Source organism: Camelina sativa, chromosome 13 (genome assembly GCF_000633955.1).
Source record: "Camelina sativa cultivar DH55 chromosome 13, Cs, whole genome shotgun sequence".
In the NCBI taxonomy this organism is placed as follows: domain Eukaryota; kingdom Viridiplantae; phylum Streptophyta; class Magnoliopsida; order Brassicales; family Brassicaceae; genus Camelina; species Camelina sativa.
The window spans coordinates 6,309,801-6,326,345 of NC_025697.1; the positions used below are offsets into that span (position 1 = coordinate 6,309,801).

The following is a 16,545-nucleotide window of genomic DNA, read 5'->3' on the forward strand; positions in this document are numbered from 1 at the left end:
TGCAGGAGGCAGTGAATGTGTCACTAGCAAACCTATTGACATATCCATTCGTGAGAGAAGGGGTTGCGAAAGGAACACTTGCGTTGAAGGGAGGCTACTATGATTTTGTTAATGGCGCCTTTGAGCTTTGGGGACTCCAATATGGAATTTCTCCCGTTCATTCTATATGAAACAACACATCACCATCACCATCACCATCACCACCACCATGATCATCATAATCATCATCATCACCAGCATCATATCGTTATCAATCATCATCATCACCATCATATAATTGCTGTTTGTAATTGTAATGCACCTTTACTTGCGATGAGCTTCTTTTCCTTCATCATGCGTCTTATATGAAATAAACAAGGAGATCATATAAAATCATGGTTATTAATTTTCATATATATCATTGCTTTTGTCAGTTAAAACTTCTTTTGTTTTCATTAATTTGGTTTGATTCATAACATGGGAGGATAACAAAATCGTAGAAAAATTATAATATTCATCAAATGAAAATTGCAACATGAAAAATACGTAACTTTATCGAATTGCGATATGAAAAAATGTCATTTAGACATTTTCATCATAAATGTTAAAACAATTGTCTAGATTAGAGATATGGCTACCATACTACACCAAGATTGATCTGGAAAATTTTGGGAATCATCATTACCTCTTCATCTTCATTTTACATGACTTACATAATACATGTCCCCATGTAGATCATCAACAACCCTCCACTTCGAATACAGCTCCATATGTAAGTAGTATCATGCATTGCAGTATATAACTGTCTGAGCAATTAAAATCAAGGAGGGAGTAGGGGGACAAGCCTTCAAAGAACATAATAAAAATCAAAGACAAAGAACATAAATTAAAACTATTAAGATGGGGGACAGCTTTGTCATAGAAATTTATATTCGAATTTTTTAGGGAAGTGTGAATATTTGACCCATTATATTGTCTGACCACTATTAATTTTTTTCGTTTATAGTTAAGTATCGTCAGGGTAATCAAGGTTTGTGTCTAATTTCTCATTTAAATACAACCTTAGTTAGTATCGGTTTTGACTATCATCGGCATTTGAAAATATTATATGCTTTCTTAAACTAAGGTGAAAACGTATAATATAGTTAGTAATCAAATAACATGTACTAGTTTCTGTATCCATTTATATGGCTTTCTTCTTTTCAAATTTAGATAAGATTAAAGATGTACATTATCTCATACTCAAACTCAAACTCAAAATAAAACAAATACATTGTATACAACTCCTAGCCTACCGTTATCTTTAGACAATTAGACTCTTTTAGTTAGTTTGTTGCACACGAAAAAAAAGACTCTTTTAGTTTTTTTTTTTTTTTATAAGCTTATAACTTGAACCAACATTTAACAGGTTTATATGAGCACCTCACAAAAAATTATCCAAATGTTTTTTTTTTTTTTTTTTTTTAAGCTTATAACTTGAACCAACATTTAACAGGTTTATATGAGCACCTCACAAAAAATTATCCAAATGTTTTTTTTTTTTTTTTTTTTTAAGCTTATAACTTGAACCAACATTTAACAGGTTTATATGAGCACCTCACAAAAAATTATCCAAATGTTTTTTTTTTTTTTTTTTTTTAAGCTTATAACTTGAACCAACATTTAACAGGTTTATATGAGCACCTCACAAAAAATTATCCAAATGTTTTTTTTTTTTTTTTTTTTTAAGCTTATAACTTGAACCAACATTTAACAGGTTTATATGAGCACCTCACAAAAAATTATCCAAATGTTTTTTTTTTTTTTTTTTTTTAAGCTTATAACTTGAACCAACATTTAACAGGTTTATATGAGCACCTCACAAAAAATTATCCAAATGTTTTTTTTTTTTTTTTTTTTTAAGCTTATAACTTGAACCAACATTTAACAGGTTTATATGAGCACCTCACAAAAAATTATCCAAATGTTTTTTTTTTTTTTTTTTTTTAAGCTTATAACTTGAACCAACATTTAACAGGTTTATATGAGCACCTCACAAAAAATTATCCAAATGTTTTTTTTTTTTTTTTTTTTTGCTTCAGGAAAGAAAGTCAAGAAACAAATATAACATTTATATATGCATAGAGTTTTAAGCATATACATTTAACCCAAGAAAGACGTTCAGCTAATTAAAAGACTTAGCCAATCATACACTACGACATCAACAACTTTTAATCTAAGATTGTTGATGTATTAGTGTTTGATCAGCTTTGAGGATAACAAAACATAAACGATCAATACTAAAAAAAAAAAACAAAATTAACACACATCAAAAACAGTGTCCGTCTATAAAATCCATCATGTTAGTGAGTGTACTTAGCTCAAACTCATCCTCATGAACCCAAAGTGAACTCAGGTAGTTGCTTCCTTGACGATCTTCCTGAATTACATCTCCGAGAATATTATTGTTACCGTCAATATTCGTGATTTTCGTTGCTTCTGATGTTTCAGTAGGATTCGGGAGATTGATCTGATAAACAATATCACCATTGCTCTGTTTGGTTTTCGGATCTTTGATTCCTAGCTTCTTACTAAGATGCGTGTTCCAATAGTTCTTCACTTGATTATCCGTTCGACCCGGCACTCTTTTAGCAATTAAAGACCACCTATAATTATTTAAATACACATTATCTTAAAATAATAACACTAATACTAACTATCATGTGAAAGTATTTTATTAAAAGTTAAGAGAACAAAAACATGTGTTACCAAAGCAAGCTTGAGAAGTCAATCACGAATAGTTATGATTATTTACAGCCATGAAAACTGGATAGAAATGTATTTTTCTTCGTCTTGAAATAAGTCAATAACTAGTTTAATTGAGTAGATAAAAGTAAATTGAAGTAAATATAACGAAGATATATACCTATTACCAAGCAACTTGTGGAGCCTAATGATAAGATCTTCTTCTTGCTCGGTGAAATTGCCTCTTTTCACATTTGGGCTGAGATAATTCATCCACCTCAATCGACAACTCTTTCCACATCTCTTCAGACCTAATAGACATATATACATACAAACTTATTCATCTATGAGGATCTTCATTCATGTTTTTTTTTTGAAATGTAACCCACTATCTTAAGTACATCATCAAATCACTCATTAACAGTAACTAAAATTTAGAGACGCATGATATTCCAGTTTCAACAACTAACGAGATGATAATATAGAGTTAACTTATGATTAGAAGGCATGCGAATCTAAAACAATAGAGAATATATACAACCCTTAACGTTAAACCATTTATGTGACAAAAAATAAATCATATATAATGTTGAGTTTTGCCCCCACCCAAACACAAAAAGAAAAAAAGAGAGACAGATAGAGAGAAAGAGACCAGTCTTTTTGGCAATACGATTCCAATGGCCTTTGCCATGAGCTTTGACATAATCCATGAGGATCTTGTCTTCTTCTACTGTCCACAAACCTTTCTTGTACTCATTGTTTCCCTCTTCTCCAGTACTACTTACTTTCTTTCTCATTCTTTTTGTTTCCTTGGAAAATAGACGAGAGAGAGATCATAAAAAGAGAGAGAGAGAGAGAGATAAAGAGGTTCAGTGAGTAGTTATTCGATGGAGTTATTAATACTATACTACAAGTTCAGAACCTAGTGGAAAATTTTATGTATAAAGTATAAAAATAATACGTGAGTATTTAATAATGAGATATAGAGGTATAAATACAAATATTAATGATTATAGAAGATAATGACATAAAATGTATTGATTGTGTCTAGCATGTGATGATGATTGTAAATAATAACGGACTTCTGAGTTCCAAGCTGGTAATTTACTGATCATACAGATTAGTTTAATGACTTAATCTAGATTTCCCACTAAAACATGAAAACATGGACCGCTTAAGATGGTCTTGGGGAGCACAAAAATCACGTGTATGTTCTAAAAGATTCGGTTTTGATCTTAGAGCTCTTTCGGCATCGAAGTTTCATGTGTCAGGCTAGTCTTTAAATATTTTCTTTAATCTTGATTAACTGAAAAGAATTATAAAGAGATAAATTAGACAGAAAATATGTTACACCATTCTTGTTCTACATTCTCGATCATAAACAAATCCCACATGATGATGGAAACCGAAAAGAGTTTGAGGACTAATTTACAAAATCTAAAATATAACCAAGTTACAAAGGTTCTTGCTGCAACGATTTGAAGGTAAAGATCGATACTAACCGGCTAGATTATCAATGTCAAAATAAAAATTATTCAAATGAGATCCTTTATCAGAAATGACCTCGAAACAAATGTAATGAATAATACTACATATTTTTATTTTGTAACATGATACCATAGGACCAGCGTCCGGGAATCTTTGATTCGTGTATTACACTAGTCATGACAGTTAATAATACTAGTATTAGTCTATTAGTAGTAATATTTTTTTGCGTTATATTTTAACTGGCGTGTGAGAGTTAGGAACTAGGTTATGGAGATACTATTTAATTAGAAGATGATTTTGACTCTCTTGGGATTAGGATTTTTCACGGAAAAGTAAAACAGTATTATTATTGTAAGAAAGAAAGAGAGAATAGAAGCTCCCTCTCTTGTCATTAAAAATATCTTGATCTTCGTGCCTCACCAGACGTATCTTGTTATTGTTACTATGCATAGTTATTATGTGATATTTTTTGGGGGATTAATTATAAATAGCATTTTCGATGCATAGTTTATTTAATTCAGAATATGTTTTGTTGATATTTTTTCACATCTTCTTTTGTTGATATTTTTTCACATCTTCTTTTGTTGATATTTTTCACATCTTCTTTTGTTGATTTCCTTGTGAAAAGAGGAGGTTTTTCCATTGACTATATCAGTAATTGTCAAAAGTTTTGACATTATATCAGTGATTGTCAAAATTTTAGTATATATGTGTACATAAGTACATTATAGTCTGCAATTAATACAACAAACAATAGTAATTAATGATAGATTCATAATCAATGTTTTTCATATTTTTAGAGTCTGCTGCGTAGAAAATCTGAATGGTCTATTTGGGAAATGAATGATATTTGGAAATTTATTTTGAGAAACTAATATTTTTGTAAAAAAAAAATAGAGGCAAGGATATAGCTGGCACATTTAAAATTTTAGACATATTAAACCCTAAACGCTAGCTGGGGGTTGTGTCAATAAGATGGGTAATAATTTTCTGCAACATTTCAATGTATAATAACTACTGTAGTATCTATATTCTAGTAGTTGTCACTTGTCAATAAATAAATAAAACCATCTATTTTTCTCTTCTTATTTTTTTTTCAAAAACAAAACAATAATCACGTCGTAAGGAAAAAAAAAAGTATCAAAGAATTTGATGGACACTATCTATATCATTCTAATATAGTTTGATTTTTAAAGTTCAGCTTTTTTTTTGTGTGGTTTTCCTAAGTCTTATTATCGTATTATTTGTTCCTTCTTTTTGTGTTCTCATTGAGTTTTATATTTATCGTATTCGTTCGTTTGATTGTCTGGGACGCGTTCATCAAATTGTTTATCGGAGCCCAAAAAAAATCTTTATCAGCCCATTTAGAATTTTGTTGGTGAACCTCGGCCCATATATGACTTTCGAATAAACCATATCTTAAAATTTAAATAGTTTTTTTTTATTGAATTCTAATAAAATACTTGCTTTCCAAACCTCGCCTGATTGATTACCTCATTTAGATTACGTGGTAATTACTTCATTCTAAATATGTACAAAAACACAATCAAAACGTGACTGGACAGCTAAATTGATGAGATTCACTCCCTATTGGGTTAATCATAAGTTGACCACAATCTGGCCAATCCTAAACTGAGAAACATGAATTTGATATACAATTTCAATCACATTTAGGTCGTCCACCGATATTAGAGAATCTGACTTAGAAAGAAACCACGATGCTTTTACAAACCCTCATAAAGATTCGAAGATTTTTCTAGTAACTTTTTAAGTTGTACATTTTTAGTAAATCTTTAGATTTTTTTTTTGAGGTTTTCGTCATTTATATTAACATTTTTAAAGTACATTGATATACCCTTTAAATTTTGCTTATTTAAATTTTTATTTATAATATTAACTCTCAAAAAAAATTCATAAATAACACTGCAGAGAAACTCAAATATAAAACTTTCTTAAATCAACCAACATTTGTTACATTTATTGCCACAAAATCTTAACAATATCTATACATTCTGATTTTTCCAAAAACAGTTGTACCAATTAAAGTTTCAATCCCATAAAATCACCAAAACTATCTTTAGAAATTTTGTTTGTATAGACTTTCTATAGAAATTTTTGCTTTACATATTTTGACTGTAAAATGTAGATTTAGTCATCTACATTACTTGATTTGAGGTACTTAGCGGTTGATTCCTCAGATTTCTCAAATTATAATAAATAAAACTAAATAATTATCCCGTGGTGTTTCTATAAATTGAAGTACATTTGGTGTCCTTTAAGTTATACTTATTTACAAAACTAATCCTTAAAAAATTGCACATACGAAGAGAATCAATTAGATTCCTAAAATGTCTCTACAAATTTGGTTTATAATTTCTTAAAACAATTTATATATTAAGAAATTTATTACACTTAATATCTATACAATATTTTTTTTTTCTTTTAAAAACTCTAATATTCAGTAATAACTATATTGTTTCATATGAACAATTAAAACTTTAATGGTTATTAATATGCTGATAAAAAATGCAAAAATAATTATTTCACGGGTTAAATCTAATAAATTGGAGTATTTATAATATAAATTAATATGCAGTATACTGCAAAATAACTTTTATGAATATAATTCTTTCACAGGTTAAATCTAAATAACTTTAAACTTACGGATTAAATTATAAACACTAAAAGTTTAAAAATATAATAATGTAAGAATAATTGTTTCATGGGTTAAATCTAAAAAGCAGTAAAAATTTATATTTTTATAACCATAAGAATTTCGATACGTTACAAATGTAACATTAGTATAAATAAAACTAAATAATTGTCGCGTGTCTGCGGTATACAACTGAACAAATTTTATAATTAACAATTAAAATACAATTATACAATCTTAAACACTAAATTAACAAACAAATACAACTTTTTAAAATTTATTTTTTTTTGTTGTAAAAATATTGTCCCGCAGTTTACCGCGGGTTTAAATCTAGTTTAACAATAAATGTTGGCATGTTTATTTATGAACCTGTTTAAACCTACCAAAATGTCCGTTTTAAGCTACATTTCATTTTGAATTGACTAATTGTTTTTGATTATACTCTATGCTAGTAAATTCGGATCTATTTTGCATTGTATAATATATAACACACACCATGCATGAGATCATTAAGTAAAACAAAAGCAATTGGAAAAACCACAGGCTATTGACAATAGAGTTTAGAGTTAGGAACGTGGAAAAATTATGATAGCCATTCATTCATTCAGATGCCAACCATTCCTTTAGAAATTGCATTAGATCTTTTGATTTTTTTGTTTGTTCTGTTTTTAATAAAAATTTTGTCATTTGAATGGCTATCATAATTTGGTCTTTTTCTAGTTATTTATTTATCATTGGTTTGTCTTTTTCAGTTGTCCGATGGAAAAATTCAGAAGCCATCAATATATAAAAGAAGACTCCAAAAATTATAGTTCTTAGGAAACAAAAAATAAATATATATATATATATATATATATATATATATATATATATATAATTTGTGGCCGTTGGAGATGTCATTGGCCACTACTCATGGAAGAAAAAAGTAGTGAGTCTTTTTTTTTTTCCATGATTGTTCTTCTTAGTGATATCATGCTTGGTGCATGCGTTAACACATCATGTAACGCTCTATACAATTATAAGTAGTTAGAAACACATTTAATTTTAGTTTGCTTTATTTTATTTTATTTTTAAAAGAAAAAATTGGACCTAACAATATGCATTAATACATTAAAAAAATTTTAAAAATTAATATTCAAAGTTTTCTGAACCACAAGGCTATGCTTTTGTAGGGTAAATGTGTTTGTTCATGTGCATAACGTTTAGAAGAAAAAGATGGGAGTTATTCAACAATTTTTATTATGTTACAAAAATCTATTTATTCAAACTACTATCATCTCACTATTTATTATATTTGGAATTAAAAAAAAAAAAACAAAACAGGAGAAGGCCTATAAAAAGTAAGTAAGAGAGATCCCAAAAGCATAAAGTGGAAAAAAAAGAAAGAATAAAAAAAAGACACACCACTTGCACTTGTGTTGTTGGGGGCGGCTCATTACACACGAAGGAGGAAGGCGCGAACTTCAAGGTCGCTTCTCGACGACCAAACCCAACACTCTTCTTCTTCTTCTTCTGTCTTACGAATTTTGGGTGGTGGGTGCATTTCTTTCTTCTTCTTCTTCTTTGACGGAGTGAAAAGTTCTCATTTTTTTTTTTAATCGATTTTAACATCCTCTCTGTATACTTTCCGAAAAAGTTGGTGTTTTTATTAACTCTGAATCACGGTCTATTGAATTCCCAGATTTTTTCAACGCCTCACGGTCACGGGTTCTTCGTTTTCGTGCTTGGGATCAGCAAAAAGGGCTTCCCGTGATTCCGTACGGTTTCTGTGTGTCTTCATTCATTACTTACATTTCCCACTTTTTTTTGGGGATTCAGACATAATATTTTTGTGTGTGATCTACAGTACTACTACACAACACATAGTTATCATTTTTCTTCTTCTACTCTGTTTTTAAAATTCCGGAATTTGGACACCGCTTCTGAGATCTAATCCTTGTTCGTTCGTATTGTATCATTTGTTCATTTCAGATCTTTCTTTCAAAACTTTTGGATTTGTTCATTACATGCATTTTTGTATTTTGAGGATCTATGCATTTTGAATTTTGATTCATGTTATACAGAGAGCATGTTTGGTGTTTTGTTTGATTCTTTTTTTCTTTTTCTGTTATGTTTTTTTTTGTAGGAGCTCTAATAAAGGTCGGAAATGGCGGCTTATGTTTCTGTTGGAAACATTCATGCTTTCTATCTTGCGGGGCAGGTACACAGGGAACAAAGTTACCGACAAGATTCATGGAGTTCTGGCTTTTCTTCCAGGACAATTCCATTCAAAGTGCCCTTTTCTTGGTAATCACTTTTTTTTCAAAATTTTGTCACTTTTGTGTAGCATTTGACATTTTTATTAGATTCATCATGATTCCCATTTTCTGTTTTTTGTTCTTTGTTCTCATGTAGAACTCATCCACTTCTATTTCCTATTCCAAGTCCACAGCTTTTTTTGGTTTTTGTTTCTTTGAATAGTTAAGACTTATCAAACTTTTTTTTTTTTTTTTTATCTTTGTGTGCATAGGTCAAGTGGCGTATCTAAGGCATTAAAATCTGGGAGATGTGGTTGTTATTCTCGTGGTGTTTATACAAACAGTGAAAGCTCAAAACCTTGTGCAAGTATCAAGGCTATTTCCGCATCTTCTTCGACAAAATATTATGATTTCACTGTGATTGGAAGTGGAGTGGCCGGTCTGCGTTATGTTTTAGAAGTTGCAAAGCAAGGGACAGTTGCAGTGATTACCAAAGATGAGCCTCATGAGAGTAACACAAACTATGCTCAAGGTGGTGTTAGTGCTGTCTTATGCCCTTTGGATTCTGTAGAAAGTCATATGCAGGACACAATGGTCGCCGGTGCTCATCTTTGTGATGAGGAAACCGTAAGAGTAAGTCCACTGTATCCTGCATTGTTATGTGCTGTATACTGTTCATTGCCTGAAAAACTATCTGATACATGCTTGTGTTAGTAAGCATTGTAGTGGATGTAGCTGTGTCGACAGTTTTGCAATAGTTGTTTAGTCACTAAGCTAGAGAGCTAACATATTAAAAGAAAGTTGGTCCAAACCTGTCTTTGATGTTTAATCAAGTTTCTCTATGATGTCTAGTTCTTTGACTCCTATCACTGTTCTGTAGTGTCGGGAGATGGTCCAAACTTGTCTCACTGTTTCACGGTCTGAATGTCATTTTTCAGGTTGTGTGTACAGAAGGACCTGAAAGGATCCGTGAACTGATTGCGATGGGAGCATCATTTGATCACGGCGAGGATGGAAACTTGCATTTGGCAAGAGAAGGTGGTCACTCGCATCGTAGGATCGTTCATGCGGCTGATATGACAGGAAGAGAGATTGAGAGAGCTTTACTTGAAGCCGTACTTAACGATCCCAACATATCTGTCTTCAAACACCATTTTGCAATCGATCTGCTCACTTCTCAGGTTCCATTTCGCACCTCTTGAAAAAACAAATTGCCTCTGATCAATCGCCTTATCAGATCAATATTTTTCTATCTAAACAGGACGGTTTGAGCACAGTTTGTTATGGTGTTGACACTTTGAATATCAAAACAAACGAGGTACACAAAGATATCTTTCTTCTGGTGGTTTGATTATTCGCCTTGTAGCTTAGATTGTAATGTGAAAAATCTCATGTTTCTTCAGGTGGTACGCTTTATATCGAAGGTGACACTGCTTGCTTCAGGTGGAGCTGGGCATATCTATCCATCAACCACAAATCCTCTGGTAATATTTTCTTTAGCTTAGCTACAAAACATTGTATAGTAGAACGAATGAGCAGGAGTAGCATAACATTAAAAAGTTTCTGATATATTTTTCTCCATTTTTATTATCTACTTGGTTTTTGTATAGGTGGCTACTGGAGATGGGATGGCTATGGCTCATCGAGCTCAAGCTGTGATCTCAAATATGGAGTAAGTAAACTCCGAAAGAACGCCAAAATATATTTGTTGACAATGAAACTTATGAGTTTGTTTTTTTGTTTGTTGTATATGGTAAGATTTGTGCAGTTTCATCCTACCGCCTTAGCCGACGAAGGTCTTCCCATCAAACCACAAACCGCTAGAGAAAACGCGTTCCTCATCACTGAGGCCGTTAGAGGTGATGGTGGCATCCTCTACAATCTAGGAATGGAACGATTTATGCCCGTATACGATGAGCGAGCTGAGCTTGCTCCAAGAGATGTGGTAGCAAGAAGCATTGATGACCAGCTCAAGAAACGGAAAGAAAAGTATGTGTTACTTGACATAAGCCATAAGCCGAGAGAAAAGATTCTTGCTCATTTCCCCAACATAGCCTGTGAATGTCTTAAACACGGTCTAGATATCACCCGTCAGCCAATCCCGGTTGTCCCTGCAGCTCATTACATGTGTGGAGGAGTTCGTGCTGCTTTACAAGGCGAAACCAATGTCCTTGGATTGTTTGTAGCAGGTGAAGTAGCGTGTACCGGTCTCCATGGGGCAAACCGTCTTGCTAGTAACTCGCTTTTAGAAGCCCTGGTTTTCGCGAGACGGGCAGTTCAGCCTTCAACTGACCTCATGAAACGCACAAAACTTGATCTAAGCGCATCAGAGAAATGGACAAGGCCTGTTGTTGCGACAGCTAGATCGCTAGGAGATGAAGTACTATCAAAGATTATAGCTTTGACTAGAGAAGTGAGAAGAGAGCTTCAGGAAGTGATGTGGAAGTATGTTGGTATCGTCAGATCAACCATTCGGCTCAACACGGCTGAGAGGAAAATCGCAGAGCTAGAAGCGAAATGGGAAACGTTTTTGTTTGAACATGGATGGGAACAGACAGTGGTAGCTCTTGAAGCTTGTGAGATGAGAAACTTATTCTGTTGCGCTAAGCTTGTAGTGAGCAGCGCCCTAGCCAGACATGAAAGCCGCGGTCTTCATTACATGACAGACTTTCCTTTTGTGGAAGAAAGCAAGCGCATTCCGACAATAATTCTCCCGTCTTCTCCTACAACAGCTAGTTGGAGCTCAAGGCGGTTACAGAACATACGCAGCAGCTCACTTGTTGATTGTTAAAACTGCAGGAGTTTGTTCTTATTTGAAGCCAATCAATTCTGTTACTTGTATTCATATGAATAAACTTTGGCATTCAAAAGAATACTCTGATTCTGACACTGTAATACAAAAGAAAATAAAGTATTCATCTGAGATAAACAATTATTGTGACAATACATCTTTCAATCCCTTTGCTATGGTGTATATTGATGACTTTCTGAGCAAAAAGAAACAAACGTATACTGTATGTGGATTTCCCAAGCAAGAAGCAGGACTGAGAACAGTCTTGTCTTCACTGACTCCATATCCTCAGATCTTTCTTCTGAGTAAACCATTCCAGAAGCTTCCATCATTCTCCTGAGGAAATCACGAGCTCCAAGCTCGGGTGTGGCTTCCATTATCAGACCAAACATGAATTCATTCTTCCTGTCTTCTTTAACTCGACCTGAATGCGATCTGCGAAGGCTGCACAGAGAAGCTAAAATTTCTTCTTCAATGCCGCTTTAGAAACCAGCCTAGTTACTTGTTCCATCCAGAGACCAGATAGATCAATAGTCTGCAGCCGCCAGTCCTGTTTTTGCTACATTAAAATTCAATGGATATATTCTCAGGAAATAGTCTTGGCTCGTGTAACTCGTTTAAACAAAGAACAAAGATATCTCAAAACACAACTCAGGAAGTATGGTGCCATAATCTCACCAGCACTAACCCAGTTGCGGAATTCACAATTGCTTAGATGTCCAGTTTGAAGCCAAATCTGCTATTATATCTGAGAAAATGAAACATTTGAGTAAAGTTGCAACTGAATATTGAAGCGAGATTAGGATTAGAAGGAGAAAACAGAATTACCCGGTTCACGAATTTGAGAAACGAGCATTCTTTTTCTTGTAACACTCCTTTAAGAATCTTTCAGCATCAACCTTCATTCCAGGTTTAGAAAAAGCAGCACTTATCCAGTGAATAGTTTGACTACACGGAATATATCCCTTTTCTTCGATCATCTCTTTTAGCAATCCTTTTGCCTCTGCCAAGTACATTGGTTTTCTATTCCACTCAACTTCTGGATGAGTGCAAAGTCTGCACAAACCAGATATCATAGTACAATAAGTCGAAGTGTTGGGGCTCACTCCTCTCTTACCCATCTCCTTCATTAGCTCTCTTGCCTGAAGCATCTTCCCAACTTTAGCAAATTCACTGATAAGCACATTATAAGTGCTGGTTTTTGGTACCAACCCATCCGCAATCATCTCACAATATATCGTCATACTTTCTTTCTTATTCCCTATCTTAGCCTGACCAGAAATTAAAGCATTGTATGTAAAATCGTCAGGACGCATACCTCTACTCTTCATCTCACTCAGCCATTTGTCCACTTCTTTTATTAGCCCAGCATCAGAAAGACCTCTTATTATAGTATTATAGGTTACAACATTCGGGGATATTCCTGCTTCCAACATAACGGAATATGTCGAAAGAGCTTTTCCTACATGACTGCCCACGAAGTACCCATGCATAAGGGAATTGAACGTCACAGTATCAGGAACAAAGCCTCTCTCTTTCATTTTCTCCATAACCATAGCTGCCTTTTTCGTCATACCTCGTTTGCACAGAGTTGAAACGAGAGTGTTGTAAACTTGCCTACTAAGTTTAATTCCATAACGCAAGAGTGTCTCGTGAGTTTCAAATATAGCGTCAGCTCTTTTATGCCTTGAAGACGTGTCGAGAAAAATTCGGTACGTCGTCAAGTTAGGATGGATTTCCATAAACACCATTTGATTCAATATGTCAATTGCTTCCTCCATTTTACCCTTTTCACATAGCATTCCAACCACAATATTGCAACTCATCAGACTCGGTTTTATTCCACAACTCTTCATCTTACCCCAAAGCTTAAGGATACCATCCAAATCCCCTTGCTTTCGTTGTGAATTCATCATTATGTTAAATGTAGCAACATCTGGTTCTATACCCTTCTCTGTCATTCCTTTGTAGGCCCAGTCAGCTCCGAATTTGCCAAACTTCAACAGCCCACTGATTAAGACATTGTAAGAAACAACATCCCAGGGCATCCCTTTCTCTTGCATTTCTTCAGCCCAAGAGAGAGCAGCTTCTTCGTCTCCTCCTTTGAAGAACACATCAATTAAAGATGTGTAGTTAATATGATCCAGCGTCACTCCTTTAGATACCATGTCTTTGACTAATCCCCTAACTTCCTTACTCCTACCAATTCTCTTCAAGTGGTTCACCAGAGCATCAAGTATGTAGTTGTTTTCCTCCACCCCAATCAGCCTCATCTCCTTCCTCATTTCAATAGCAACTTCTTCTTTCCCTGCCTTAAACAAGCCATCAATAACTGTACCATAAGTAAAACCATTCGGAACAACATTTTGGTCTTCCATTTTTCTCATAAGACTAACAGCTTCTTCGANGACGTGTCGAGAAAAATTCGGTACGTCGTCAAGTTAGGATGGATTTCCATAAACACCATTTGATTCAATATGTCAATTGCTTCCTCCATTTTACCCTTTTCACATAGCATTCCAACCACAATATTGCAACTCATCAGACTCGGTTTTATTCCACAACTCTTCATCTTATCCCAAAGCTTAAGGATACCATCCAAATCCCCTTGCTTTCGTTGTGAATTCATCATTATGTTAAATGTAGCAACATCTGGTTCTATACCCTTCTCTGTCATTCCTTTGTAGGCCCAGTCAGCTCCGAATTTGCCAAACTTCAACAGCCCACTGATTAAGACATTGTAAGAAACAACATCCCAGGGCATCCCTTTCTCTTGCATTTCTTCAGCCCAAGAGAGAGCAGCTTCTTCGTCTCCTCCTTTGAAGAACACATCAATTAAAGATGTGTAGTTAATATGATCCAGTGTCACTCCTTTAGATACCATGTCTTTGACTAATCCCCTAACTTCCTTACTCCTACCAATTCTCTTCAAGTGGTTCACCAGAGCATCAAGTATGTAGTTGTTTTCCTCCACCCCAATCAGCCTCATCTCCTTACTCATTTCAATAGCAACTTCTTCTTTCCCTGCCTTAAACAAGCCATCAATTACTGTACCATAAGTAAAACCATTCGGCACAACATTTTGGTCTTCCATTTTCCTCATAAGACTAACAGCTTCTTCGAGCATCCCTTTCTTCACATACCCGTTTATCATACTAGAGTAGGTTACAACATTCGGAAGAACACTTTTCTCTAACATCTGCGTCATGATAAATTCTGCACTGCTTAAATCACCCGCTTTGCATAACCCATCTACCAAAGACGTATAAGTAACCACATTTGGAACTTGGTTATCTTCCAAAAGCATCTTAAATGTTTTCTCAGCCTCCCTAAGGTCTCCAACCTTAAACAGACCATCCATCAAAACAGTATATACAACTAAATCTACAGGAATCCCACGCACAACCATTTGACTGTAAAGAGCCAAAGCATGGCGGTAACTTTTTGCTTTAAATAACGAATCAACAAGAGTAGTATAAGTTACATGGTTCGGATATACACCCATCTCCTCCATTTCCCTCAGTAACAATCCCGCTTCCAGCATTTTCCCGTCTTTGCACAGTCTGTTAACAATCGAACTAAAAGTAACCACATCCGGATCAAACCCACTCATAACCATATCCCTGTAGGCTTCTTCAATGGCATGGAGATTGTAGTAAGAGCTTATGAGTATAGTATGAGTGACAAGGTTTAGTTCCGAGATTTCATCAACCAAAGCCTTAGCTCTAGCAAAGTTTCCAGCTTTACAAAACCCATCAATCAGAGTATTGTAGCTAACCGTATCAGGCATTACACCTTTCTTCACCATATCAGATAGAAACTGATAAGCCTCGTCAACTAAACCATGTTCACATAAACCCGAAATCACAGTGTTATAAGTAGCAGTATCAACGCTGATGACTCTATTTCTAAGTAAACTAATCGCAAATCTCAACTGCCCAACTTTGCACAACGAATGAATCAACACATTGAGAGCAAAAACATTTGGATAAACTCCACAAGTTATCATCTTGCTGTAAATCAACGATACCTGGTCGCGTACCAAATCATTGACACTGAGACGATGAATCAAACTATTCCAGAGACGCGAATCCGGAGCAACACCGAAGTTGCACATCGCAGAGAGCGTCCTCGCTGCTCCGTAAAGCCTCCCGCAGCTTAAGTAGAGGTGAAAAAGTGTGCGAAAGAGAGAAGCGTAAACCCTGTTCTTGTTAGGAGCGGGTAAATCTGGGACGAACCTGTGTTCTGTGATCAGGAAGCAAGTCTCTTCTCTTTCAGGGATTTGGGGTTGTTTGATTGACGAGAAAGAACGGTAATTTGATGAGAGAAAGAATCTGTATTTTCCCGTATAGTTATTCCAAATCCTTATCATTATCATCAGCAGATTGATTGGAGTTCATCTAAATCTCCAAGTTTCTCCAGAGACTCTTGCAAGCTCTCATGGCGTCTGCTTGTGACGACGACGCATCGTTTCCCCACAGACGAACTGAGTAAAGAGTTTCGAAGCTCGACGATGAGGTTTAAGTGAGCTCGATAATACGATGGCGTTTTAGGAAACTCAAAAACAACTAACGGGGGCCTTTATATCTGGGCCTATTTTGTGCTAGGTCCAAATGAAGCCTTTATATTTTCGCTACATAAAAATTGTAATAGTGCGACTTATCCAAAAACAT

General features: G+C 34.4%; 3 protein-coding genes across 9 annotated transcripts; 1 reads left to right on the plus strand and 2 right to left on the minus strand.

The window, feature by feature from the left end:
• LOC104735494 (transcription factor WER) lies at positions 2,070–3,580 on the minus strand. Of its 2 annotated transcripts, none has more exons than XM_010455302.2 (3): positions 3,356–3,580; positions 2,885–3,014; positions 2,070–2,624 (listed from the first exon to the last, which is right to left on the minus strand). In XM_010455302.2, exons 1-3 carry the CDS (start codon positions 3,498–3,500, stop codon positions 2,288–2,290), a joined length of 612 nt encoding a protein of 203 aa, XP_010453604.1. In that variant the 5' UTR covers positions 3,501–3,580; the 3' UTR covers positions 2,070–2,287. The 2 variants fall into 2 exon arrangements, with proteins under 2 accessions (XP_010453604.1, XP_019090464.1); XM_019234919.1 differs by having other exon boundaries at positions 2,885–3,006; positions 3,356–3,406.
• Positions 8,206–12,017, plus strand: LOC104735496 (L-aspartate oxidase, chloroplastic). Of its 4 annotated transcripts, XM_010455305.2 has the most exons (9): positions 8,207–8,377; positions 8,526–8,601; positions 8,970–9,130; positions 9,354–9,714; positions 10,020–10,262; positions 10,343–10,399; positions 10,485–10,565; positions 10,692–10,753; positions 10,840–12,017. In XM_010455305.2, exons 3-9 carry the CDS (start codon positions 8,991–8,993, stop codon positions 11,870–11,872), a joined length of 1,977 nt encoding a protein of 658 aa, XP_010453607.1. In that variant the 5' UTR covers positions 8,207–8,377; positions 8,526–8,601; positions 8,970–8,990; the 3' UTR covers positions 11,873–12,017. The 4 variants fall into 4 exon arrangements, with proteins under 4 accessions (XP_010453608.1, XP_010453607.1, XP_019090467.1 ...); XM_010455306.2 differs by lacking the exon at positions 8,526–8,601 and having other exon boundaries at positions 8,206–8,377; XM_019234922.1 differs by lacking the exon at positions 8,207–8,377 and having other exon boundaries at positions 8,384–8,601.
• Positions 11,929–16,362, minus strand: LOC104735495 (pentatricopeptide repeat-containing protein At5g14770, mitochondrial). Of its 3 annotated transcripts, none has more exons than XM_019234920.1 (4): positions 14,971–16,362; positions 12,701–14,254; positions 12,561–12,620; positions 11,929–12,431 (listed from the first exon to the last, which is right to left on the minus strand). In XM_019234920.1, the coding sequence occupies exons 1-2, from the start codon at positions 16,248–16,250 to the stop codon at positions 12,706–12,708; spliced, it is 2,829 nt and encodes a 942-aa protein (XP_019090465.1). In that variant the 5' UTR covers positions 16,251–16,362; the 3' UTR covers positions 11,929–12,431; positions 12,561–12,620; positions 12,701–12,705. The 3 variants fall into 3 exon arrangements, with proteins under 3 accessions (XP_019090465.1, XP_010453606.1, XP_019090466.1); XM_010455304.2 differs by having other exon boundaries at positions 12,551–12,620; XM_019234921.1 differs by having other exon boundaries at positions 12,551–12,620; positions 12,701–13,558; positions 14,269–16,362.

Coding starts and splice junctions, on each gene's coding strand:
- LOC104735494 (XM_010455302.2), bottom strand. CDS start 3,500: ATGAGAAAGAAAGTAAGTAGTACTGGAGAAGAGGGAAACAATGAGTAC. Junction 3,015..3,355: donor TCGTATTGCCAAAAAGACTG/GTCTCTTTCTCT, acceptor TATGTCTATTAG/GTCTGAAGAGATGTGGAAAG. Junction 2,625..2,884: donor CACAAGTTGCTTGGTAATAG/GTATATATCTTC, acceptor AAATAATTATAG/GTGGTCTTTAATTGCTAAAA.
- LOC104735496 (XM_010455306.2), top strand. CDS start 8,991: ATGGCGGCTTATGTTTCTGTTGGAAACATTCATGCTTTCTATCTTGCG. Junction 9,715..10,019: donor GTGATGAGGAAACCGTAAGA/GTAAGTCCACTG, acceptor GTCATTTTTCAG/GTTGTGTGTACAGAAGGACC. Junction 10,566..10,691: donor CATCAACCACAAATCCTCTG/GTAATATTTTCT, acceptor GTTTTTGTATAG/GTGGCTACTGGAGATGGGAT.